The sequence below is a fragment of the Festucalex cinctus genome, chromosome 21, assembly GCF_051991245.1.
Source record: "Festucalex cinctus isolate MCC-2025b chromosome 21, RoL_Fcin_1.0, whole genome shotgun sequence".
NCBI lineage: Eukaryota > Metazoa > Chordata > Actinopteri > Syngnathiformes > Syngnathidae > Festucalex > Festucalex cinctus.
In genome coordinates, this window is record NC_135431.1 from 10649009 (window position 1) to 10674836 (window position 25828).

The window sequence follows — 25828 nt, forward strand, 5'->3', positions numbered from 1 at the left end:
GTGACATGTCCACTGCATGCCGATCTAAGATATCCTATTGGCCCTTGAATGCTCTGAACCAATGACAGGACAGCTTTTTCATATTGAGGGAAAAAAAAAAAACGTAGGTATCGGTATGGTATCGATATCGGCCGATACTGGACAGCTGGGTATCGGGGGCCAAAAATCGGTATCGGAACAACACTAGTTACTATATTACCAAGAACTCTATTTATTTATGTATTTATGTATTTATTGTAGGTTGTAGCGTATCTCCGCACCGAGGTGGGTTAGACACAATGATGGTATTTTCGTATTTTAGTGAATTTGTAAATATTTTTTTCAAATATGTTCATGCTCCCTGGTTCATGATCCTCCTTCTGCCTTAGTTTCAAATTGACGGGATAAAAGTAAAAAGTAACAAATCTATTTCAGGACAGTTGCATCCCACCACTGTTGACTGTGCAACTGATCTTTCTAGTAGTTAATAGCCTTTCGGGCTATGAAGGATAACAAGCTTGTCCAATGGCTGTTTAACTGACTTCCTTTTGTATTAAAGCTGACATGAAACAGGCAGGATCTAACGAGGTGTCATACACTAACACTAAGCAAAATGTCAGACTGTGCCAGCACCCCCAATGTTCGTGTATGTGTGCGTGTCACATAGAAAGAATGTCTAACAGGTGGTATCGGCTATTGGAGTTTGCCACTCAGAGGTTGAACAAAAGCTGGGGATATTTTTGAATGCCGGCTTGTGTCTGGCCCCTTTGTGTGTTTCATGTGCGTGTGTGCGTGTGTGGTCAGCTCCGGACTGGCCATTGTGCCCTTGGCCCTCAACAGATGTGGTCTGAACAATGAGCTGGGTAAATAAAAGGAAGTGATTTATAAATAGCCCCTTATGTCTGCGTGAGTGGAGTTCTACTGCAATGCCGCGCATGCATGTGTTCCTGTTTGTGTTGAATGGATTGTACTGTAGAAAGTCGCACTGTATCGAGATACCACAGGTGCAGTTTGTTTGAATATCAAGCAAGGTTTTCCATTTCCAGCATTTCCAGCAATATGTTAGCTTTGTTTTGATTGCTTTCGCGTAGCGCAACATAACTTGATTTGTTTAGAAATATCAAATGGACACTTCCTTATTTACCTCAGTGGAAAAAAAAAGGAATGGCACTGCTAACCAAATCAACAGCACCTACTGAGGCAGGTTGTTCTTACTGCATACTACTAGCCCATCTATCACATCATCAACCAAAGCACTTGCAACTAATAAGCACATGACCTCAAATAGATGCCTGACTAAGTAAGTCTGTTGCTAACCAAAACAGCAGCACCTACTATGGCATATAAGCCGCCTCTGAGTTGAATTAAAGTATGAAGTCTTACTGTCAGTCAAAAATTTGGGTCATTTTGGGCCAACTTATCTATTATTGGAAATCAAAATAGCCCCTTCAGAAAAGGAGGAAGCAAATGTGCTTGACCTCACCTTGATTAACTACTTTGCTAACCAAAACAGCAGTACTTACTGCATACTGGCTGCCACAGGTTTGGGTTTTTCTGGAGAATTCCTGGCCAACTTTGTTTGATATCCATCAAAATGGTATTGACTTGAATAAAATAGTTAGCTTGCCTCAAATAGACAAGTCAATTACTAACCAAAAGAGCAGCACCTACAGAGGTCTCAGATTAATTAAAGTGCAGTCCTACTGGCCGTCAGATTTTGTTGTTGGAAGTACCAGCCTTACTTTTATAGTATCCGTCAAATCATCACGCACTTGAAAAAACATTAAGTGCCTCATCCCAAATAGTTGCTAACTAACCAAAACAGCAGCACCTACAAAGGCAAGCAAGTAATTGTGTGAGTCTTATTTGCTGTCAAGTTTCATTATACTAAGACATCCCAGCCCTACTTTTACGTTATCCATCATAGCGTCATCCACATGAAACAAAAATGTGCCTCACCTCAAACAGACACCCAATTAACTCTTTTACAGCCACACTTTATTAAAAAAAAACAAAAACAAAAAACCCAATGCCAGCGGATTTCGAGCATTTTAACTCATTTTTCGAAGTAAACAGAATATTGTGGGGGGGTTTTTGCTACATAAATAACATTTTCTCGACAACAGTGACTTTGATACTAATATTTTTTGTTTAGTGACGCGCCGTCAAATTAGGTTTAATGTTACAAAGGCTTTGATCATTCACGTCAGCCTTGAAAACGTTCTATTTCATCAGATTGCGTCATGTTTCGTTGTAATTTGCAGCTCTAGTTAGGGCCCGAGCAGCTACCGCTGCCATCTGCTGGCCATAGTTACTGGGTGTTTTTGATTTCACAACTCATTGACCCGGCTGCGCTGCACTTGGACGTTGCACTGACCACTGATATATTGGAAAAAAATAAAAATAAAATAAAATGTTAACGTTTATGGCGGCAGACATCCTGATTTTATTAAACGTTATTAAACGTTTTTGGCGGTCAAAGAGTTAACTTGATTGCTAACCATAACAGCAGCACCTTCTGAGCCACAGAAACAGTCTCTTAGATGTGCTGTCTGAAAGTGCACACATTGCCGCTTATCCTTCCTTGAGTGATGGTTTATATTTCACGCCAGTATCTCTCCCGGGCGGGCGTCCTAGATTCTGGCTTCTGTTACAGCTCCACGGAGACGTGTGTCCACGTACAATAAGTGTGTGTGTGTGTGGCAGTTTGGAGGTCCGGGCCAGGCCGTCAATGAGGCCGCTGATGGACTATATTAACAACACACTTCAGCTGAAATTCAATCCGGTTTGTGAAGTGGGCAGTTAGCTTAAAGGCAGATAACAGCACAATGAAAGTACAGTTAGGAATTAAATAGCTTGAGCCTGATGACCCTCTAGTGGGCCCTATTTTCGTTCCCAGCGCAAGTCTACTGTACGCGTGGATGGAGTTTTCTTTCTTTCTTACATCAAACAATTGGCATTGTAGTGGGAAATATAAGATTATAAATAAATTGGAAGGTCCTTCCTTCTAGGATGCACAAATCAACATCCAAAGAGTTTGCTGTGTAAGAACTTGAGCGCCATAACCTAAGTAACCTAAAGCTCTTACTTGTTTTGGACTATGTTCACCTCAAAGAATTTCTTCCCTTGATCAGATTGGATTTTTTTTTGGGGGGGGGTCGGGTTTAAAGGGCTCAATGAAGATTTGAAAAGCCTTAGTTGAGGGCTCACCTCTAATTTTGGGCTCACTGGCAACAAAACCCACCACTTACCTTATTATCTCGGGGGAGACGTGGCTCGGCGGTAAGTGAGGACTGATTGGCGGATAGCACGAAGGCTGAGAAAAGAGGATGGCGACTGAAAGAAAGGGATTGGAAAAGGGCAAAATAAGGGGAGCATTACGAGGAGACAGACGTCTGACGGGGGTGTTTCTGAGAGGAGCCATTTTCCTTTGCTACTGTAAATAATAGCCCCCGCTTGAGTTGGACGGCCTTCACGGCTTCTTTTGTGCGCAGTGACATCTTAGGTTCCCCAAAGAGAGAGAGCGAGGCTCGAGCTTGGCATGGGAACCACAGAGTATTAGCACCATATGAATATGAGGGAAAGTAAGCCTCCGCAGGTCAATGAAAAGCTGCCAACACACACTCCTGCCTATTTATCCCACTAAAACCCACACAGGCAGGAGACCAACTAATAATTCACATAGCTGTACTCACCCGTGGCTTTATTAAATTCAGGTTCCAACAGTTCTGCCATCAAATTTGTTCTTAAATCCGTATTATGCACTCATTCAAAAAAAGATTATGGCATTCAACAATGTCAATACAGTGTAGCCACCAAGGGTGAGGACAATTCGTTCCGGGACGATAGTGTTTTTGTTTTGTTTTTTAAGTATCTATCACTTGTCCTTTAGGAAGTTATGGAAATAAACATTAAAAGTTCAAGAGTCACTTCCAGTCCAGTAAAAATTAATCTTTGACGTCTAAAGCCGTCTATGGCAGTGAATGTGTTAATTGCCGCCATGCACAAACCTAGTGCTAGTCGTCTCCAACTAGACCAAACTAGTAAGCCTTCAAAATGAGTCCAAAACCCTTCAGAGTAGACCGCCAAGTAGTAAAATGACTAATTAGTGGCTTTTGATGGAATAATATCCCAGAATGAATCAGTCCTAAAATCATAAGTTGTGAGTTTTTGTTGGCAGATCTCGAACTCACAGAAGAAGTTGAAAATTATTTTTGATGGTGTGGTTTTAAAAGTGAAGCTGACACTTGCGCCCCTGCTACGGTGAGCCCATGTGTTCAGTATTTAGTATGAAAAGTGTGACATGAGTCAAGAATAAAAAGGATTCAGTTGGACCACCAAACATGGTCTGATCAGAGGTAGGCCAGGTGTCGAGGGCCGAAGTCCTGCAGGTTCTGGAGGTTTCCCTCTTCCAACACAATCTGATTCCAATCAACTGGATCGTTATTGGGCTTATGCAGAGCTTGCTGATGAGCTAATCATATATCAGCTGTGTTGAAAAAGGGAAACATCCAAAACCTGTAGGACTCCGGGCCTCGAGGACCGAGATTGCCCAGCCTTGGTCTACAGTATTCTATAGGGGTCAAAGTCTGGGCCTCAAGGGCCGCAGGTTTTGGATGTTTCCCTTCTCCAACACAGCTGATATATGATCCACTCATCAGCAAGCTCTGCATAAGCCTGATAACAATCCTGTTGCAATCAGGTTGGATTGGAAGAGGGAACCCTCCAAAACCTGCAGGACTGAGGCCCCTCTAGGACCGGAGATTGACACGTATGGTCACTCTATAAAGTGCGTGGAATATTTATTGTGCACTTGAACTGCCAGAGCTTCTATAGAGTCTTGTATGAGGTCAATCAGACAGCGAGAGCATGTTGTGTCATTAAATGCAGTACCTACAAACCAAAGGTTGTTTTGCGGTTTATTACTTTATCGTGGCGAACAGATGACTCATGAAAGGTGGCCACAGTACAAACAACAGTGACAAGCATCACACCAAGCTAGTAGAACAACAAAGACGTCAACCTTTCCTGTACCGGTCATCATATGTCCGCAGGAAGTCCGCGAAGACGGGAGATACCATCGCTGAAATCAATGTCGGTGACGAGGCCGTCACATGAGCATGATTCACCTGCCTAATGATCTCGCATCCTGGTTGATAGCTTCATCTGTAAACAACTACATGAGACATACAGGAAATTGGGTGGAGCAGTGGGGTGATTGTTCTTCCTGTTGTTTGGAGAAACAGTTTGCAGCTGATCATTTGCGTCGCTCATTGCTCCAAAGATTCATTGGCTGAAAACAGAAACCATTTTCACTCACACTTGTACCTTTGAGCAATTTAGAGTCTTTAATCAACTCTAAAAGAAGAAGAAGACCCTTGATTAATAAGCTATATGCTAAATGTAACAATATGAATGGATGATCGGAGGTTATCGGTTTGTTTTCCACCGAAATGGCACCATTGTCTGCCTTTGTTTCCGTTCAAGAGTGCAAGGTGTGGTGTTGAGTTACTGCGGCTCTATGTAGCTGTTTGTGGTTTTTCAAGGTTTGGGATAATAGTAGCTTGTACCTGACCCGCATCTCCTTTGTTTACACTGTTCACTTCTACTCCAGACTTCAGGAGTCGATTGACTTGAAACTATGCGCTACGGGAGTTTTCAGTGGTGTCTTTAAGAGGTCTTCCAGCAGTGAGGTTATCAAAGGTCAAGGTGTGATACCATCTGTAACTGAGCAGTGAACACACGTGTGCTTGTGTTTTTACTTGAAGAGATGGAGAAAATATTGAGAGAAACTTTATCCGTATCAGGAAGTTTTGCATTGGGCGGGCAGGAACAGCAGCCACCGGCACCCATTGAGGGGACTTTCCTCCATCCTGCTCGGTGCAGAATGCAGAACAATGACCAGATGGCTCTCCCTCAACACTTGTGTACCTTTGAGCTGGCTGATTCCTGATCTTTGCTTGCTGGTATTACTTGTATCTAAGCAGAGGTGGCAAATCCAGGTCCAGAAAGTCCTGCCACAGTGTATAATTCACAAGATAAACGCCGTTCTTTACCTACCAGTTGAGTAGAACAGTGGCAGGGTTTTTCACTTTCTGGACTTGGATTTGCTCTGGGACAAAATACACAATATCAACAAAAAAGTATTGTTAGCCAATTAAATAATCGGGAGTTGGACTAGACCCCTTATTGTCCCCTGAATCTTAATTTGGCATCTTTGGGACTGTCCATTGACATGTCGGATTATTACATGCGTTCCCCTTTGTGGGAAACACATTGTGGGGAGGATCTTTTTCTGTTCCAAGATATACAACAGTGTGTTTGTTTGGTTTGGAACAGGTCTCAAACTTTGATCCTCGAAGGCTGCGGTCCTGCATGTTTTACAGCAGTGGTTCTCAACCCTGGTCCTCAAGTACCCCTATCCAGCCTGTTTTCCATGTCTCCCACAGCCAACACAGGTGTTCCAAATGATTAGCTATTCAGCTTGCATGAAGCCTTATAACGATCCTCAGGTGTGCTGGCTGAGAGAGAGATGAAAAACAGGTTGGATAGGGGTACTCGAGTACCGGGGCTGAGAAACAGTTTTAGAGGTTTCCCTACTCCAATACACCTGATTCAAAGGATCTGCTCATCAGCAAGCTCTGATAACGATCCTGATCATTTACAGCGAAACCTCGAAAACCTGCACAGACCTTGGGATGGTTATGTAATTAGATACTTTGATGAGTGAGGAAGGCAGAACCAGTGTCTGGTGTGATATGTAAAATACTTGCCAGACATTAACAATTGCTTTCGACACCGCAGAGTGAAAGAGGTGTTTTCTATATCACAGTTCTTGCCAGATCGACTTCATGCCCCAGTGACGGTGACTTTTGACTGACAGGTTCTGTTAAAGGGGATAATGGGCCAAATGTCTGAAAGCTACTCTTACTCCTTTGCTTGGTGGTTTGACGTCTGCCCCACAGGAGGTTTGTGGTTCGAATCTGAGCTCCGGCCTTCCTCTGCGGTGGTCATATTCCAAACACACACATGTTAGGTCACAGGGCATTGAATCGATCACAATTGGACTGTTTTGGTTACATTGGAAATTGGTTTAACTCTATGCCCTGAGATTGAAATGACCTGGATGAACGAGAAAATTCAAAAGAATACGTTGTCGGTATGTGTCCAAGTTCCCTGCAATTGCATGGCAACCAGTCCATGGTATACCTGACCTCTTCCCCAAAATCAGATGAATAGGCTCCTGCTCATCTGTAACCCTATAAGTACCAGGGGTCTACAGCCAATATCTCATGTACCCTTGACTTTGCTGATTGAAACCCCGACGTAGTCAATAATCAAGAGCGGATGTCTGCACTCAAGTCAGAAATCAGTTTGGCAGCTTGCCCTCCTTTCTCTTCCACATGACCTGGAGCCGTAAATCTAGATCACTCTCATCACATTTTGGGTCAGCTGTCCGCCGCAGTCCTGGCTGCTCCCCGCTTCTTTGCGGCCATCCCCCAAGGGAGGACAGCGCGGAGACCAGTTGGTAAGACGAAGTGAGAGGAGCCAATCTTGCAGCAGTAATTGGTCAGGAAGTGGGCTGCTCAGATGCGCAAGCTCCTCACGCCCTGTCTTCCCCAGCCCCCTCTTCTGAGTCAGTGGGCAGTCAGTTTGGTTGGTTCGATCTGATCCAAATCTCCCCTCCAACCATCTCCCTGGCTCTCTTACTTTCTCACAGTGCCTCTCACTATCGGAACTGACCTCATACAGGTGTAGAGCACAGTTTGGATCGCCTTGACAAAAACTCTGTTTATTTTTACTTCAAACCCTCGGACATGGGATTAACGTGTAAAGGGATACTGGGATACCAGCATCGGAGGCAAGGCTAGTCCAGGGAATGTTCACTCGGAGGTAAGTGACGGCTTGTCATTGTCTTTGTAGGTGATTGCGGGCAAACATCAGTATGAGTGTTGAACAAAACAACAAACTGGGCTCATGTAGTCAAGTCCAAGTATGATTTGGCTTGTCTGATTCCACAAAAGCCACTTAGACCTCCAATTGTGCTGGGAAAACTTTGCATTTTAGTCTAAATGCCACCTGTGCCTGCTCATTTAATTAGACAGCTTGCAAAATAACACTTTGGATCCTCATTGGCCTTTTGAGCTTTAAAATACTCATAATATCGTCCAAAGACCTGTCTTGCTTTGAAACTCAACTAATGTGCATTTTTATCTTTACCTGAAGCACATTTAAGTAAAAGAGCAATCCTCGTACCAATTGGGGTGCACACACGTCCCAATTTTGGTGAACTGGGGCAGCGAGCAAATGGGACACACACCAAGGGGACAGATTTATTGTGGCTGACAGTGGTTGACACCATTGTGGCACATAATTAGAACATTGCATTCAGCCACTATGTTGGCATTTTTAAGTGAAGTAATTGCCTATACTTTCTACTTAAACATGGGTGTTATGGTTTTAACATGAAGGTGTATTTTAGTAGCTACATGTCACGTGTTTCCCCTTAATGGCAAAAAGTCCCTCGCTCCCTGCTCTGCTGGACTCCTTTTCCTGGAGCGGGACCCTCGTCCTGCATTTTTAATCTCAGGCCAAACACAGCTTCCTCCACATATCCGTATACTGTATACTCTCAACAACTCAAATGTACTTTTTTTTTTGCCTTTCCTGTGATGGGATACAGTATAGCCATGGTGCCACCCTGCAGTTATTATACTCTTGTATATATATTCAACTAGGATGGTTCCTCAATTTGCCGGACATTCCTTTCATTTCTCTTTGGACTCCTATTCTCTTTGAAATGAAACGTCTTTGAGGAGGACGGCAAAACTCCCAAATTCCTGAATTTGTCTTGGCACTGTAAGCAGACAGCCGACAACCTTGAAGAATACCAACCGAGAATCTTGCAACCCTGTAAAATCTGGGAAAGGAAAAAAATCGATCAAACTGAATTACCACTTATTTATTCTTTGAATAGCTACAGGATGGAGTTTTCTAATGTCAACTTGGATTTCAGACAGAGCATGGGAGATTGAGAGAGATTGTAATGGCTGTCCAGTGTTTAAGTTCTAAGGAAGGTGAGTGGACAAGCGAGATTAATTAAAGATGGTGACAACAAAGAGCCCTGTGAGTTTTCTGTGTGTGCGTCTATGGCATAAAAATGAGTGTCTGCAGATGATCCATCTGGCCTGTCACAAGCACAGCAAGGGTCTCCAAGGGAGGGGGAAACTGTGTATGAATGACCCCCCCCCAACCTCCACCACCCGCAAACTTGTGTCATTATTCACAGTCTCGCTCATTCTTTGCATCCGTTCTTCTTGTGCCCTATTCTGACTCGTATATGTCGTATCGTTACACAACTCGAGAGCATTCTCAAGAGGCTACTTTAAGGCTCGTGTTTACTAGCTGTTCAAAAGTAAATACTGCATGTGTGTGCGTTGCAGTAAATTTTGAATAGACCATGTGTGTGAACCCTGTCCACTGCTTTAGAGTTACACTGGGCCAGCGTGATGAGGAACGAAGTAGTTTATTGGCAACAAGCAATTGCTCGCTGTTATCCTCACACCATGACACTTTGCCTTGGGGATGAACGCTTGCTGTCGCCATAGTGACCATGCTAGAACAACAGTATAGCCAAAAGAGCCTGAGAGCCTCAGTTCAAGTCACTTTGAAATCTCAGTGCATGAAGGCTGCATTTTTCTGCTACTGCTTTTAGGATTTAATTAAAGTTTGTTTTAAAGTCGTCATTCTTTGTGTAAAACTGAGGGACCATTGCACTTCTGGTGGATTATTTCCAAATGAACTTTTAGGGTTTTGGTAAAAATTGATGGATGAATGAATAAATGAATGAACAGATCTTTATTGTGATTGCACATGCACAAGTACAGAGCAATGAAATTGACTTAACACTACAGGCTCAACCCTTCCAAAGGAACATGAAAAATAATGACCAACAGAGGGAGACCGGACAGAAATGACAGTCGTTACTCACTTATCAGATCTTAGATAAGATGGGAAGACGTGAGGGAGGGGGGAGAAGAAGAAAAAAACTTGCACACGTGGCACATGCTGACATGACAACAAGAGAAAATGGGGGGATTTTACCTATATCTAAAAATAAACAGTTGATAACCTATACAAGAGTTTGGAAAGCTAAAATTGTGCTATGTGGTAAATCTTGTGAGCGACAGTTGAAACAAACTTAAGTCCCAACAGACATAACTATCCAAAGTGGTATATGATCCTAAATAACTGTTTTTTTTACGCTGAAGTTAGCTTTTGCTAACTTGCTTTAGCTCAAGCTAAAGTCTATATTAGATGTACTCCTAGTTCATCAATTCTAATACGCGAAAACTTCAATTCCGCAGCATTCGCCAATTTGTCTACCTGTGTTTACGTGTTGTGATTTGAAGCTGTTAACCAATCTTCCAGGGAGCGAACACGGGGCATCAGATAAGGTAGAACCGCCGCTGCAATTCTCTGTCATCAGCTGGTCGCGCTTAGCTGAAGCCAGGCGTTCGGCCTGTCGCCACCGCGTGTGTTTACCAAAGTTCGAGGTGCTCATTACGCTTGGGGGAAGGCGTTTGGATTGAGAGAGGAGCTTTAAGGTCTTCGTGGGTCAGCGGACCCTCAGGCCATTAAATAAGGGTCGTGCTTCTTGGGGTACGGAGAATGGTCGAGAGGGGGCTTGATTATTGTATTGGTAGGGAGCTGGGGGGTGGCCACATGCTGCTGGGACTCTCAGTCTTACCGTCTGTGCGCGTCAACACATTGTCCTTAGACTATTTTGACACATAAGCTTCTTTTTCCTCGCAGATTGGGCTGCTGTTGTCCAGCTGATGCTGCCCAATACGAGCTAACACACTAGCTAGCAGTCTTGTGCTGTATGCTAGCACTAGCTAGAGAGCTAGTGCTAGCATACAGTACAAGACTGCTAGCACTAGCTAGAGAGCTAGTGCTAGCATAAGAGTCCATATCAATTTTGATTGTGATGTCACTCAATAGGCCCGGCCTCCCATGCCGTCACATACAGATGGGCTCCAGGTGGAGGAGTGGAACCGTCACTTGCCTTCGATGCCGGTTGGCGTGGGTTCACTTCTCCGCCTGGGAGACCATGTGCGTCTTACGTGATGTGAGTGATAAAAAAAAAAAAAAAACAGTCACATACAGACACTACTTTTCTGTGCATGTACATTGTGTTTGTTTGTTTGCTTGTTTTTGTTTGTTTGTTTGTTTGTTTGTTTTTTATTTGAGTTTTTTGTATTTTAGTCACAGGAGGTTCTACTTGACCGATTGGTAACTTGTTTACCTGCTGGTTGATTAGATGCACCTGTGGCTAAAGCCAAACTGTGGCAGGGTTTTTACTTTCGGGACCTGGATTACCCACCGCTGTCCATGAGCAAAAAACTGAATGCTATATGATGTGTGAATGGATGAATGTGATGCAATGTAAAGTGCTTTGTGCACAATTATTATCATTTACTTTTTTGGGTCCTATTTTCCAAATTTGTGGACATTTTTCACTCGGTTGCATTTTACTTTTCTGGTTTTCGACTTAATTTTTATCATTCAAACGGTACTTCCAGGTCATCTTGCTGGTCAAGAGAGAATCTGAAGACTCTCACAGTCTGTGATTTTAGTAGTGGAGGTAGGATTGGTGAGTGTTTAGCACATATATCTTATAGTTCTGAGCTTGAGGGTTCAAATCCAGTTCTAGACAATCTGTGTGGTGTTTGTATTTTCTGTCCATGCTTGTGTGGGTGTTTCTACCACATTTCAAAAAGGCTCCAATTGTCCAATTAGTATGAGTGTCTATACATGTCCTGTGATTGGCTGCCAACTAGAACAGGTGTACCTCGTTACTTATCGAAATCCGCTTGGACAGACTTCAGTTCACCTGTGACCCCAGTGAGGTTAAAAGGGATAGAAAATGGATGGAATTTTACAAAGAGAGGTTTCACAAATGTTCAAAAAGTTTGAGACGTGGGTTATTACTTCCCCCCTCGCCCTAACATTCATGTACATGATGCGTCTTGGCCTCCCGCGTCTTTTCCAACACTTATTTGTCCTGGTTGAGTTTTCTCTGATGTTGCTCACAATGCTGCGTTGGCCTTGGAACTTGGAGCTTTTGTTTGAGCCAGACTATTGATCAAGCGCTCCCACACAAAGACACGCACCATGTAAAGCGTTACAGTCTGATTGTACATGAAGTCTCAGACGTTGAGAGAAAAGATGAGAGAACTTAATGGAGAACTCCTTGTCATTTGTGGCTTGGGAGTGCTGGGTGGGGAGGAGTCAGGGGGAGGGGAATGAGCCAGCAGGGAAGGAGCAGAGGCCATTCACGCACACACTCTCTCATTGAAAGCCACTCGGAACACTTTTAGACACATTCAAGCGTGCGGTGGATGTGCTGCCACAGGAGGGAAGGATGAAGAGCGGGGCGAGGAAGGGAACCCCCTCGGAAATTCACTGACCCAAAGGACACAGTAGCAAGTCGCAGTGTAAAATGTTTGAGTGGAAGTGAGCTGAGCAAGGCGAAGGGATTCACTATGAAAGGAAGAATGTGGGTCATTTGAGAGAATCGACTTCTTGGAATACTATGTGATGCAGTGGGGAAATCCTTCACTTGGGCACTTTTAAAACTTGTTTGTCACCATGCCGACTGGTAAGCATAAAAATACACACACAACATGAATGCCTTTGTAGATTGACTCCAAACAAAATGAATGCTAAAGAGCTCTGACAACTTGACATGATTAGTTGTGTGATGTTGCGGTGTTGGTTTTTGGTGGTGTGTGCATGTGATATTTGGTCCTCAGTTGACAGTTGTGTGTGAAGTGGCTCCACAGCGTCCGGCCTGTTGTAGGAACACCGTCCCTGCGTTTGTTGTCTTCCGCAGGGCGTTGAAAGGAGCGCGTTTGCTTTCTCGCAGGTTCAAATCCCGCTGAGTCATTAGGACCTGATGTGGATTTTGATTCCTGATGTGGAACACATTGGATTTATCATAGTCCAAATGTCTTGTGTAGTGTTTTGAACGCATTTGTGGTCCACAATTGTAGTTGATAATCTTTGTTTTTTTTTTTAATTAAAGTGAAATTTGTGCAGCTGCAGCATTATAAATACTAATTTTTACTCCTACACTTGAGCTGATTTCTATGGTTTGTTGTTTGTTTTTATCGGTTTGATTTGGGGAATACTTTAGTCATCCAGAAATGTAGTTTCAGTCACTTTGAGCCTAAAGTCTAATTTGTGTGATTTTTTATTTTTTTTATTTTTTATGTGATTTAGATTTATAAATGTTGTAAACATAAACAGCAATCGTTAACTCATTTACTCCCAATAACGTATAAATACGTTTTTTTAATGCTCTAAGTGTCCCAAAGACGTATTTAGACGTTTTTGTTTTGTTTTTTATGCAAGAGCATACAGAAAGGCTTTGATGGAACCTCTCAACTGCAAAGAACGCAGAGGAAAGGAGATCAACCAGGGCCATGAAGAAAAAAAAGCTCAATTATACTTACAATTTTGAATAGATTTGTGAAAACTGATGAAACTTAGCTCTCTTCTAATGCTAATTGCTGCAAAACGGAAACAGATAGAAACATACTTTTTTTTCCCTGATGAAAGAAGAGACTTTAATCTTTCTTTTGATGGGTTCCATGCTTTTATAGCAATAGAACACAATATTCTGTGGGCCTTGCAAAATCAGTAAAACAGCCGGGAGCGAACGGGATTGTTTCTGTGAACATGGCTGGGAGTGAATGAGTTAATCTGTTATCTTTTTCCAAAAGATGATTTAGACATTTAAATTTCCATCTTTTTTTTTTTTAAGGACAATTTAAAAACAACAGGGCACAAACATAAATTCATTACCGATATTAATAATAACATGGGCAAAAATGTTGATCATTGTTTTGTAAAGTAAAAGTAGTTGTTTTATTTTGGTTCAAAACAAAGACAATCAGTCCACTTTCATGGCGAACTACAGAAATCTGAGAATATTTTACAATATTATCCTCAGCTTTGGGGAATGCTTGGTGATAATTTTTTTTTTTAATGGTATTTCAAAATACAATTTTAAAGGGACAGTGTGTAGAAATGTTCCATTTTTTTTAACGTTCATTCTGAATTTATCTGTTTTCAATTTTGAGGCACACCTCCCCAAATGGAGGGACAAATGAGGAATTCTGGGTAGTATCAGCAGCTTCAGAAACAAACACTGAAAATGACATCTACTTTGTTAGCTTAAGTTTGCTATGGCAAGAATTAACATGAAGACATTTGTATTAATGTGGGGACAGTATTACAAAAAACAATCGTGTGCTCACAAATCAACTGAAATTTCACAAAATGTAAACTAAATGTTACATGTTTATCTAGGGGTCTAAAAAAAAGTGGTTGTAAATGTTTTCTAAGGACATAAGTAGCTGCTAGCTTAAGTGATTGTGGGAAAATGTTGGCATGAGTGAGTGTAACATTGCAATGTTGTCTAACCTATTTTTACACAGTATAGCAACAACGACCGCAAATTGCTGCATATGGGGGTGTCAATGTGGGGGGCTGGTCCTTTTATGTACGTGGAAGAAAGGCTCTCTGTCTCACGCTTTGAAACATAATGAATTTGACTGAGGGAATAAAAAGAGCAAAATCATCAGTTTTTCCAACGTAGTAATCAAACACATGACAACAGTTTTATGAGTTTAACGGCTTTCAACTATGAAAGCCAATACACGCCAGCTTCCTCTCACTGGGAGTGTTGGGATGCCATTCTGCAGCCTGTGACCCAAATTAGAGCCTTAAGGGTGGCCCAATTGGGGAAGGGAGCGGGGAGGGGGGTCTACAAATGGCAAAGCAAGGAAAGAGGGGGTGTAATTACTGTTTGGGGCAAAGTGTTCGGTTCTGAGGTGATGGAGACAATAGCGAGCACCCCCCCCCCCCCCACCACCACCACCACCACCACCACAAAACATCAGGCATGAGTGGGTGACGAAGAAGGGTCAAAACGGAGGGCACGTCCCTTTTTGAGATCATTTGTTCTAATCAATAATCCTTCTTCGATGTGTGTGGAAAATGTCAGGCAGTGCGGTTTTCCAGCGGGCTGAAATCCAATCAGGTCAGAGAATGAGACGAGGGTCGCACGGGTGTCCCAAAAGGGCGGCGATCCCTAAAAATAGGCGGTGTAAGTTTGCGCTGGGATGTTTTCCCACCAGGGCGCGACGCTGCAGATTTCACCTGCATGTCATGAACAAAAGTGAAACTTGTTGGAAGTCAGCGCAAACTGATTAAGGGAATTTATGAGTCATTGCACTTGTGCATGTTGACCTTTATCATTCACTGCCAGGAAATTAAAAACAAAAACATTTGCAAGTGGTTATCAGTCGAAGCTGTGTGTGTTTATTTTAACCACTTTTTCTGAGGCAGTTAAAACCACAGCAGTCTATTGAGTCACACTATTAGTGGTTAATCTGTTCCAGAAATTCTGTAAATGAAAGTACTATCTAGTCCCATAGGACAGTTGTTCTCAAATAGTGGGTCATGGACCCATTTTGGGTGGGTCGCGCAAAAATCATTTAAAAGGACGTTTGAGGATATGATATACTCCACATGTGTTTTCAGAGTATATTTTTAAACAAAACACGTCTATAAATGGGTGGAGGTTTTGTAGCAATTGGAATTGCGGGTCTGGATTACAACAGTTATAAAATAATCTGTTCCAGACAACGAAAAACATTAACAAATATACATTTTATTGAGAATAGCTAGGGATGTTCAATACCTTTTTCTTCCAGACCAATACGAGTATGAGTACTCAACTGTTGAGTAGACATCCCTTAAAATTTTGTTAGAAATTTCCTTAAATTTAAAAAAAAAAGAAAACCTTTACTTAACATCCATCAATCTAGTTTATTGACCGCTTATTCCTCACAAGGGTCACGGGGGGTGCTGGAGCCTATCTCAGCTGGCTTTGGGCAGTAGGCGGGCTACACCCTGGACTGGTTGCCAACCAATGGCAGGGCACACAGAGACGAACAACCATCCACACTCACAAGCACACCTTGGGACAATTCGGAGCGGCCAATTAACCTGCCATGAATGTCTTTGGAATGTGGGAGGAGACCGGAGTACCCGGAGAAGACCCATGTGGACACGGGGAGAACATGCAAACTCCACCCAGGAACAAATATAGCCTTTAGCTTAAAATTTCCTTGGAGACTTCCTTTGAAAAATTAAAAAATCAATATTCCTTAAAATTTCCTTTACATTTTTCCTTAAAAAAACAAAACAAAACAAAAACAAAGTCAAATTCCTTCTTAAATTTCCATTAAAAATCCTTTGAAAAGAAACTTAAAATTTCCTTTAAAATAAATAAATAAATAAATAAATAAAAACTTTCTTCAAAATTACCTTTTAAAATGTCCTTAAAAATAAAAAATTGTCCTTAATATTTGCTCCCAGTGGACCTGGCAGCACCATTGTAAGTATCGATACCTTGACATAAGGTTGGGTACCGGCCTGATACGATTCCTTGTTTCGGTACACGCCCATCCCAAAAAACATACAAAAAAAATGTGTACAATACATATGAATGACTAATGAACATTTAACACTACTTTTATCTTTATTGAAAACATTTAATCACGTTTGGTGGACTAAGAGTACAAGGAGTGGGGAGGGAGGGGCTGTTTTTATTGATTTCTATTATGTTTCGTGCCTTTTTTGTAATGAAATAGCTGGCACTTGGAAAATTCTGTTGCATTGAGTAAGAAGTAGTCCAACAGATCATAGAGTATTGCACAATGAAGCTTTTATTAACTCAAAGCAGCAACTCTGTCTGTTCGGCAAAAATTAGATGTTGTATGTGTGATTAGGATTAAAATCACAATTTAAATGCAAATATTTTTCTGTTGTTTTCCCAGATAAAATCATTTGTCGATTATATGCACTCATCAGATAATTTCATATGGCTAAGCTAACATGATTATGTTACAGTTTGTAAATCTACTTCTAGGTTTGGATGCATTTGTGTTCATAGAAAGTCTTTTTGTGTTGTTTTTATGGAACAACCAAATAAACTCCATTAAGTTGGATCAAGTCACCGTTTAAACATCAAACCTCGCCAGTTCAATGCGGTCTTTGGCCCATCCTCCACAAGAAAACCTGTAACGGATTGCCTAGTCAGCACAGATCTTTGTTGGGACAGATGATACGTTGGTCCATGTGGCAAACCCCGCCCCCAAACTACAATCCTACCCTTGGCCTCTCCCACCTCTGGCCTCTCTCCTCTGTAAGGCCTCTGCCCCTGTGCGCCGCTGTGAAATCCTGAGTGACACTTTAAGGTCCTTAGCGTCAGTTGAGATCAAGTCTGCATCTCTATCACGGGGGCCGTCTTGCTCATGACCTCAAATTTGGACTTTGGAGAGTTCCGAAGCTATAAAAGGATGGCTTGAAATTGCGGGATTGTCACGAGTGGGAGAAAGGAAACATGGGAGGAAAGACGGCAAAGGGAGTGGGCGGCGTTTGACCTTTTGTCCTCCCTTTACGTCTTTTCATCCTACTTTCATTCTTCAGGGCCTCCTCCTCTCTCGCTTGCACATATTCTGCATTTTTTGTAATATTACGGTATCTTTTCTTACATGTCGTATTTAGACGGTGAGCTCAGTTGGCCTAGAAAAGAGAATACAGTGACCACCAAGGTTGAATTAAACATCTGTGGAATGCACTCAGCATGTAGTCAGATCCATTGTTTATGAAAGCAACAGTGGTGGAATTGGGTTTAATGTAGTCAAGTATTTATAGCACCAGTCTTTTTTTTTTTTTTTTTTTTTTTTTATATGGACAACGAGGCACTCTAAGTGGCTACCCCAGCGCCAAGCCTCTGTCCACACCACATCAGCTGCCCCCACCTCCTGCACTCTCTCTCTCTCTTCTTCTCTTCATGATGTGCATGCACTCATGGCTGACAACAAGGCGCTCTAAATTGGCCATACCAGCTGTCACTCATGGCTAACAACGAGGCACACTAGCTCGGAGCCCCTATCCGCACCCCAGCTATCACGTCTGATTTTTTATTTTTTTTTTCTCCCCCACACGCTCTTCCTCCTCTGCATGACATGCGTGTACTCAAGGCCAACAACGCAGCACTCTAAATTGCCCATGCTCACCTGGAGCTTCTGTCTGCAACCCCAGCTGTGACATCACTTATTTTATCCAGTTGCTCGACCGGTTTCTCTCATGCGTACGCTCAGGGTCAACAACGAGGCGCTCTAAATTGCCCGTTGAACTCTTAAAAAATAAAAATCCTTACATCTTTCGTCTTTCTCTGTGTGAAGTACACGCATGGCTGACAACGTGGCGCTCTAAAGTGGCCACACTGGAGAACTGTCTGAAGGGATGCATTTTGGGGGTGTGGCTAGCTAGCTAACAGCACATCACAATTGCACCAGATGACCGCTGGTACAAACGAAGGCAATCAAGTTCTCATATAGTGGGGGAGGGGCGACTCATCCCGGACTCCAAAGTGTGACATGCTGCATCATTTTAGCCACGCCCCCCCAAAAAATCTGAAAAACTAACAAGCTCTATCTCCACAATTAACAACGACATAGTTCTCAGCCTTTGGACATTTTCAGTAACTATCTTCAAACATGTATAATGCATTTAGAAACAAATAATTTGATGAAAATGTGACTTATTTCCTGTGGGGAAATGTGTAAAAATGTGGTTTACCAGTATCCCGGAACGGATTGTTTTCATCCCGCAATGTCCCTCTGTGCTTCATAGTTGGGTTTGCTGCTTTTTGATCATGTCTCTTGTTCAGCCTTGTTTTATTTGGCTTTTTTGTGTGTTTTGTACCATATAATATTCAAAGGCAATCGTGTGGAGTGATGTTCTTGGACGGCGTAGCGCTGTAGTTTAGCGGTTAGCTCGTGACAAATAACACTCAGTCAAGTGCGATGTTTCCAACCAATTTGCTACTGCACTATTGTATAAAACTACACATACTAACAACTTCCATTAATTCTTTACCTGACTAACATTCCTTTTGATTTTTTTCATTTAAAATCTTTCCAGCAGGTGCTCACTTGTTCATCGCAAGCCGCTCGCAAACCGTCTGAAAGCGGGGCCGTAAAAAGACAAGGGTGCTCGCAGCTGTTTGCCGGCCACTCCGAGAATAATAAAAAGTGTGCAATTGGGCGGTGAAGTGCGACACATGCGGATTGACTGGCGGTAAAGCTACGGCGGAGACTCGATTGCTTCTATGCAGCCGAGTTGGCTGTTGACTTTATTGCACGTGGCGACCTGGGTTGAACCGTTGACTAAAATCACAAAATGAAGCTCGTATACTTTACAAGAAATGATTGTGGCAACACGGTAGCCTAGTGGTTTTTACGGCTGCCTCACAGTTTGGCGGTTCAGGGTTCGAATCTCAGCTGAAATTTTTGTTTTCCCCTAGTAAGTAGAATTCAAATATGACATTGAATGAAATAAGGTCTCTATTGAATAGTTCATGAATTTGTATTGAAATAATGTCAAAAAGTTTTGTCAATAGTGAGTTGTTTTTCGAAAGAAAAAACGCAACGTCAAAACAAAAGCTAACTCAGCATTTTCTCAGTGTTTGGCTCTTCTTTTATCAATGCGGTACTGACTGGTCTTCACTCTGATTCTTCCTGCTTTAGCTCTAGACAGGCCTGATGTTAAACATATTAAACTTGGCTGACTCGTCGCCATGACCCCAACCCACTCCCCAAAAGCCCCCCTGCTCTTTGTCTTTGTCAACTTAAATTAAAAGCAGAGATTGAAGCCTGGTTGCTGCGTTGGCTCACGATGATTCACTCGTTTGTTTTTTTTTCCTGGTGCGTGGTGGGGAACACACCCTTGCACGCACGCACACACAGAGGGGGGGCAGTCCCAACCTGTATGCTTTGCAACCTAATTAGAGATAATTTACATGGATCAGGTTGACCATAACTTGGAGAGGAGGTGACCAAAGTTTACTTTTGTGTGCGTGCCTTTCCCTGTATGTGGACACGAGCCAGTTCACCCAGGAAACGTGCGGGGTGGGTCCCAAACATGAAGCTGGAAGGTGGGAAGGAGGGCTTGGACAAACACAAGATGGAGCAATCTCGACTCATGTTTGGGTTTCACTGCAAAAGTGTGCGCGCCCGTTGCTCACCTGTATCTGCATAGAATAGCTAATGTGAGGGTCATTATGGTTTTAACTCAGTCTTATCTCCTTGGCGATAAACTTAAAAAAAATAAATAAAAAAAATCAAAGGAAATAGCCAGTTAGCCATTAATATCATAACTAGTGATAATGAAAGCCTTTGTGCTTTGTATACCTGTGTTGCTTATCAGAACGCCGTTTGTTTTCATTCACGCGATTCATTATTATTGCCTGATGTGTAATTTTTAAAAAGTGGGTCACCCTAACATTTAAACCGACTCTCGCATTGTTTCCAATCATATTTTGCAAACAAAACACAAATTTATGTTACTGGATGCTCCAATTCCCTCTTGCTTTCTTTGGCCAGGAGAACATGAGAAAAAGATGCGCTCAAAGCGGATCGATATCCGTTTGAATTAGGGATGCTTGAACCAGTTGACGTCATTTATATTCTTCTGGAAACACTCGTGCTATGATTCATTGCATTTATAAAGCTCGCCAGTGTTCTATAATGGGATGCAGTAACAGAATGTGCAATTCATGGCAGTAGCTAACCCCATAGCTGACTATAATGTTGGTTATAGCGCAAGGAACTAGAGCTGCAACCCTAAGACATAATATGTATTTAGCAAGTCTCACTTTGTAAACAATCATTTTGAAATGCTTAATTCAAGTATGTTCCTTTTGTCTATCGTTATCAGTCTGAAACACGACCATTTTACAATCAGGAACTACAAATTAGAAGAATAGGAAATTGACACTAAGCAAATTTAAGGGAAAATGCTCTATTGTGATTATATAGGTCTTTCTCTCTCATTGTGTTGCATGTTGTATACACCCCCACTAGTCTAAACACGGCATTCTGATTGCATTTGAGGAATATGAATTAAGTAGCAAAATCCACCCATTTTTATCCATGTCAAGAGCCGTCATTTTGTCACTTACTGTCAACTGAAAATTACATCACAGTTGTTCAGGTAACAACCACTCACAGCTCACTTCTTATTCTGACTTTGGTCATGTGATCATGTGAACTGTGATGTCAGTTGAGAGCAAGGTTCAAAATGGCCGCCCCCTGAGATGGATAAAAACGTGTATTTGGCTGCTTAATTCATATTCCGCAAATGAAACATTAATCAGATCATCTATTTTGATCAACCAACTAATCCACAAAGCCTGTTTTAATCGAAAAAGCCTTGTTAAAATCTACTTTAATATGCAGCTGATAGTGGAAAATCTGTCTAAAAATATCTGATGCATTTTCCATCGCAACTTCACAGCGTGATATGTCAGCAGTTTTGCTTTCAAGCTTGTCATTTGGCTGAGCAGTAGTTTGAGCAGTTGCTACTATCACTCCAACCCCGTGATACTCTCATCATGGACCAGTTCAGCAAGCAGGACGGTTGCCAGAGCGTGCTTGAAAGAGGTGTCAGTGCGGCAGAGAGCCCTGTGAGGTACCTACTGGAACGGTGAGAGAGTGTGTGTACACTCTCTTGGTTTCTTTTGAGGCTGCATGCGCTCCATTTGCCGTTTCATGTTTCTTTTCTTTTTTTCTTTTTTTCTTTTAAAGGCGACTGTGTGATCTCTGTGACTTTGATGTGAGAAGGCCTCAGATGCTTGGCAGGTAGAGGGCAGTGCAAAGGGCATCGTATGCCGGTGTGTTACTGGGTTATTGGACCTGTGGGGTTGTACGTAAGCCTCTATGCGGAAATGTTGGCGTTCTGATTGATGGTGGATTAGTTAGGTAGGTATTTTAGCGCAGGGTTTCCTGAAGATGCAGTCAATTTTCATTGTTTTGTTTTTTGGTAATCTAGAAGAAGCGGTTCAGAAAATGGATGGATAGAAAGAACCCTCCAAGGGATTCTTGGTTTGTCATGGTCCCAACATACTGTCGGTGGTTTTGAGGTTATGTACTGCAGCTTTTGAACTTGGAATAATCCATTGGATTTTAATGGGTAGCCAGTAGTTTAGCAATTCTCGATCAGTCTTGGTCTCAAGACCACTTGACACCACTTGTCTTAGTCTTATCTTGGAATCAAATGCGTTTTTACTCAATCTTGCCTCGGTCTGAGACGGGGCGGACTTGGGATGTTTAAGACCGATTGAGACCAGTCCATTACTACCGTGATCCGAGGTGGAACAACAAATCTGCTGAAATTTGAGATTTGTTTCATTGTTATAGTTCAAAAACAGCATACCAGAATTTGTTTTGTGGCAATAATAATGGAAAAAAAATAAGCTGAGGATTTTTTTTTATTTTTTTATATGCACAGTCTTGGTCTTGTCTCATTCTCAACCTCTCAACTCTGAAAGTCTCTGTCTTGTCTCTGTCTCGACCTCCCCAAAGTCTCGCTCTTGTCTCTGTCTCGACCTCCAAAAGTCTCTGTCCTATTTGTCTCGATACTCTCTAGTCTCAATAATATATTGGTCTCGGTTGGTGTGGTCTTGCATGTCTTGCAGATCTCATTTCACTATCCAAAATTGTGATCAAGTGGCAGATCATGATTTATCAATCATTGGACATCCCTTCTGTTTTCCACTCAAAGCCGACCCTTTCACAGAGAAGGACCTCGTAAAACTTCAGGGAAAACTTTGAAGATGGGTCGGGGGAGTTGGGGGGCAGCTTGATCTGATTCATTTCATGACTGCTCTCACTTGAGCTGGCTTGGTTGGAGGATTCTGGCAATGAGTGATCCCATCTCAACGGCTCCATCCACAGACATGAGCCTGTGAGCCAGTTTGGCACCGTCCTGATGTGAAATCGCCGCAAACACAAACCTGCCTGTCCTCGTGGAAAAGGCTTCTCATTCATTGCCTTGGGCGAGCGCTCAGATTTAAACTGTATCTTAATACATCTCTTCGTCTAAATGCTCTGCATTCCTTTTAATGAGTGTATTATCTTTCTTGGCATGGTGGTGACTGTTGGCTCGTCCTGATAGAATTCTTTCAGTGGTGTCTCAAGGAAAACTGTGACAGTTAGCGCTTCTCGTTTGGCGGCTGGTCAGCTGGAATGTAAGGAATTACCTTGGTAAGCAGATTGCGTCTGTAATGAATATGAAGGTGCTTTTTGTTTTGGGTTTTAATCTAGTGCAATATTTGAGCTTTCAACTGTATCACTTGAATGATTCTCATTTTTTCTCTGCAGACGACTACAGCCATCTACCTGATGCGTTGCCACCTGTACCTGAAGTCCCGGACTCTGGCCCAGTTCTGAGCTCCAGTGACATCCCCACCCGTTGCCTCCGCAACCAGGCTTTCCGTTACGCCTCCTTGCGCTATTGCTCGGCCCACAGCATGGATTCCTCTCTCGACAGCACCGAAAGGCCTGTCAGCTACAGCTCCACTTCTTCCTCCGCTTCATCCCGGGACAGTCACTGCTCACTGGGCAGCCGCTCCACCCTTGTCCACACCCCACACTGTAACCCCGTGAACTCGGATTACGACTCCGGGGCTATACGTTTGGAACTGGTTCCCGCACGGCACCTGGGATGCGGCGAGGACGACCCCAGGGATGATGGAGGGATGGAAACAGGAAGGCAGCCAGGCAGGAAGGGCACTGCACAGACACCGACGGATCACTCGGAACCGGAGCTGGGTCTCGACGGGGGTATACAACGGATCGGTCAGGTGCAAGGACCCAGGACGTATGTGGACCGTGTGGTTCAGGAGATATTGGACACAGAGAGGACCTACGTCCAGGACCTGAGAAGCATTGTGGAGGTAAGAAACACATCACTTTTAAATATTGTTTGTAGAGGTTAAGGTACCTGGTAGTCACACAAGCACAGGGACAACATACACTCTTCACACAAGGAGGCTTAAGCCAAGATTAAAACCCAGAACCTCTCAACTGTGACTTGTTTGAGCCTCACTGAGGTCAAGGTAGCTTGATTTCAAAGTGACGGTTGTAAATGTTTCAGTCCAGTACGTGGTTGACTTTGCTCTTCTGAAGAGTGGGGGTCTTTGAAACAGCTGATAACACACTAAGACACACATTGGTCCTTTGTGTGTCTCATCACACGCAAATACACGCACACTAATACACTGCTGCTTGTTGTCTGTCAGAAACTTTCAACACAATAGGGTCACCTGTGCTCGCAGACTTCAGGTTCGGTTGAGTTACACGACACCGGTGCCTTTGTACTACAGGAACAAGCACACATTTAAATCGTGTGCACACACACACACACACACACACACACACACACACACACACACACACACACACACACACACACACACACACACATATTTAGACAAATGCGCTATTTTTTTTTAAAGTCCCACTCGGAGCTGAATGGATCTTGTTTGTCTCCTTTCAGGGATTTGGAGACTTCGGTTTGGATAGTCTGTGGTAGTTGGCTCTTTGTTATTGCCCCTTTCTTGCTCTCAAATATTTTGAACAGATGTGATGTGTGTTTTTTACGTCTGTTCCCAGTGTTGATTGAGGTGATAGTGGCATTAAATGTTTTGATAAGCCCTTCTCCCACCTCCATGTCCACATGGACAACTTCAGTCTCTGGCCAACAATGATTTGTGTTGTTATACTTGATGTGTGCTGTATGGTTCTATGTCAAAATCAGGACTGTCCCGAACCAGGATGTCTAGTCACCCTAGCCAAGAGCCAAATATATTTAGAAGACGACGTATGAATTTATGGAATCTCAATGATCAAAACAAAGATAACAACTAAAGAACATTCTTCACTTATCTTTTTTGTCTTGGACTTGGGCAAAAACTTTCCACATAGTTACCACAGAATTGGTCCGTCAAAACCATAAGACAATGACAATTACCTTCAACACAGCCAAGAGAAGTGAGTCATAAGATTTAATCTTCACACCCCAATCCCAGTTTACTATTTCCTGATACATGATACCTTGAAATTTAATGGTTGACCTCGACCTCCTATTCTACACTGGTCCCTTTTCAGTCACGCAGAATAGCAACACGGCAAAAAGACAGCATTAGTGTGCAATGTGAATGGAGCTAGTGGCATTTATTACCTTTGATAGTATGATTTGTGCATGCTGTGTACAAGTGAACTGTATGAAAATCCTTATCATGGTATCTCAGAACTTTATCAGGTCGCCAGTCAACTGGTCGGAATCTGTTAATTGCTTCTCCTCAGAAACCGTAAATGATGTCTGACAAAACTTGTAATTGATCTGATTTTAAAATGAGTTGCAAGAGAAACTGCTTACACAGACAGTGAATGCCCACTGACAGTGAATTCCCAGTTTTTAGACAGTCCATTAGGTTGCCTGTTGTCAAAATCAAAACAGGAACTGCCAATTCCCAGAGGACGGGATGCGTAGAGGCATAGAAATTTAGGCGTGACACTTCTGATTGATGTTCCGCCTTCCCGTGCTCCTTCTTCCTTCCCTCCCGTCCTTTTCGGATGCAGTGAGGAAAAGGGACAACTCGACAGGAGGCTAGGAAGAGGGATTTAGCTCTGAGATAAGAGTGTCTACAGCAGGTTAAGAAAACACAGAAGAGGGCTTAAGAGCTGCAGTTAATCACCCTCTACTGCCTGCAGACCACCGCTCGTCCACGTTACCGGACCACCCACCCTTGGACTACCACTTTACATGGCAGTCGATTCTTCAGCAGGACAGGCTGTAAGAATATATGCACATTCTTGCCTCTTAAATGACAGTTCCAGTGAGGTCCGATTGTATCAGT

At 42.8% G+C, this 25828-nt stretch overlaps 1 protein-coding gene across 5 annotated transcripts in view; it reads left to right on the forward strand.

The window, feature by feature from the left end:
• The window catches only part of LOC144010444 (pleckstrin homology domain-containing family G member 1), an 89450-nt gene that overhangs the window by 27085 nt on the left and 36537 nt on the right, over nucleotides 1-25828 (forward strand). For 2 of the 5 annotated variants that reach the window (XM_077510777.1, XM_077510774.1), the window contains one exon: nucleotides 23289-23863. In XM_077510777.1, coding sequence (XP_077366903.1) covers nucleotides 23438-23863 — 426 coding nt within the window. In that variant the 5' untranslated portion in view covers nucleotides 23289-23437. Of the gene's footprint in view, nucleotides 1-7629; nucleotides 7873-11042; nucleotides 11111-12294; nucleotides 12644-23288; nucleotides 23864-25828 lie in introns of those variants that run through there. The other 3 variants (XM_077510775.1, XM_077510776.1, XM_077510773.1) reach the window with 3 other exon arrangements.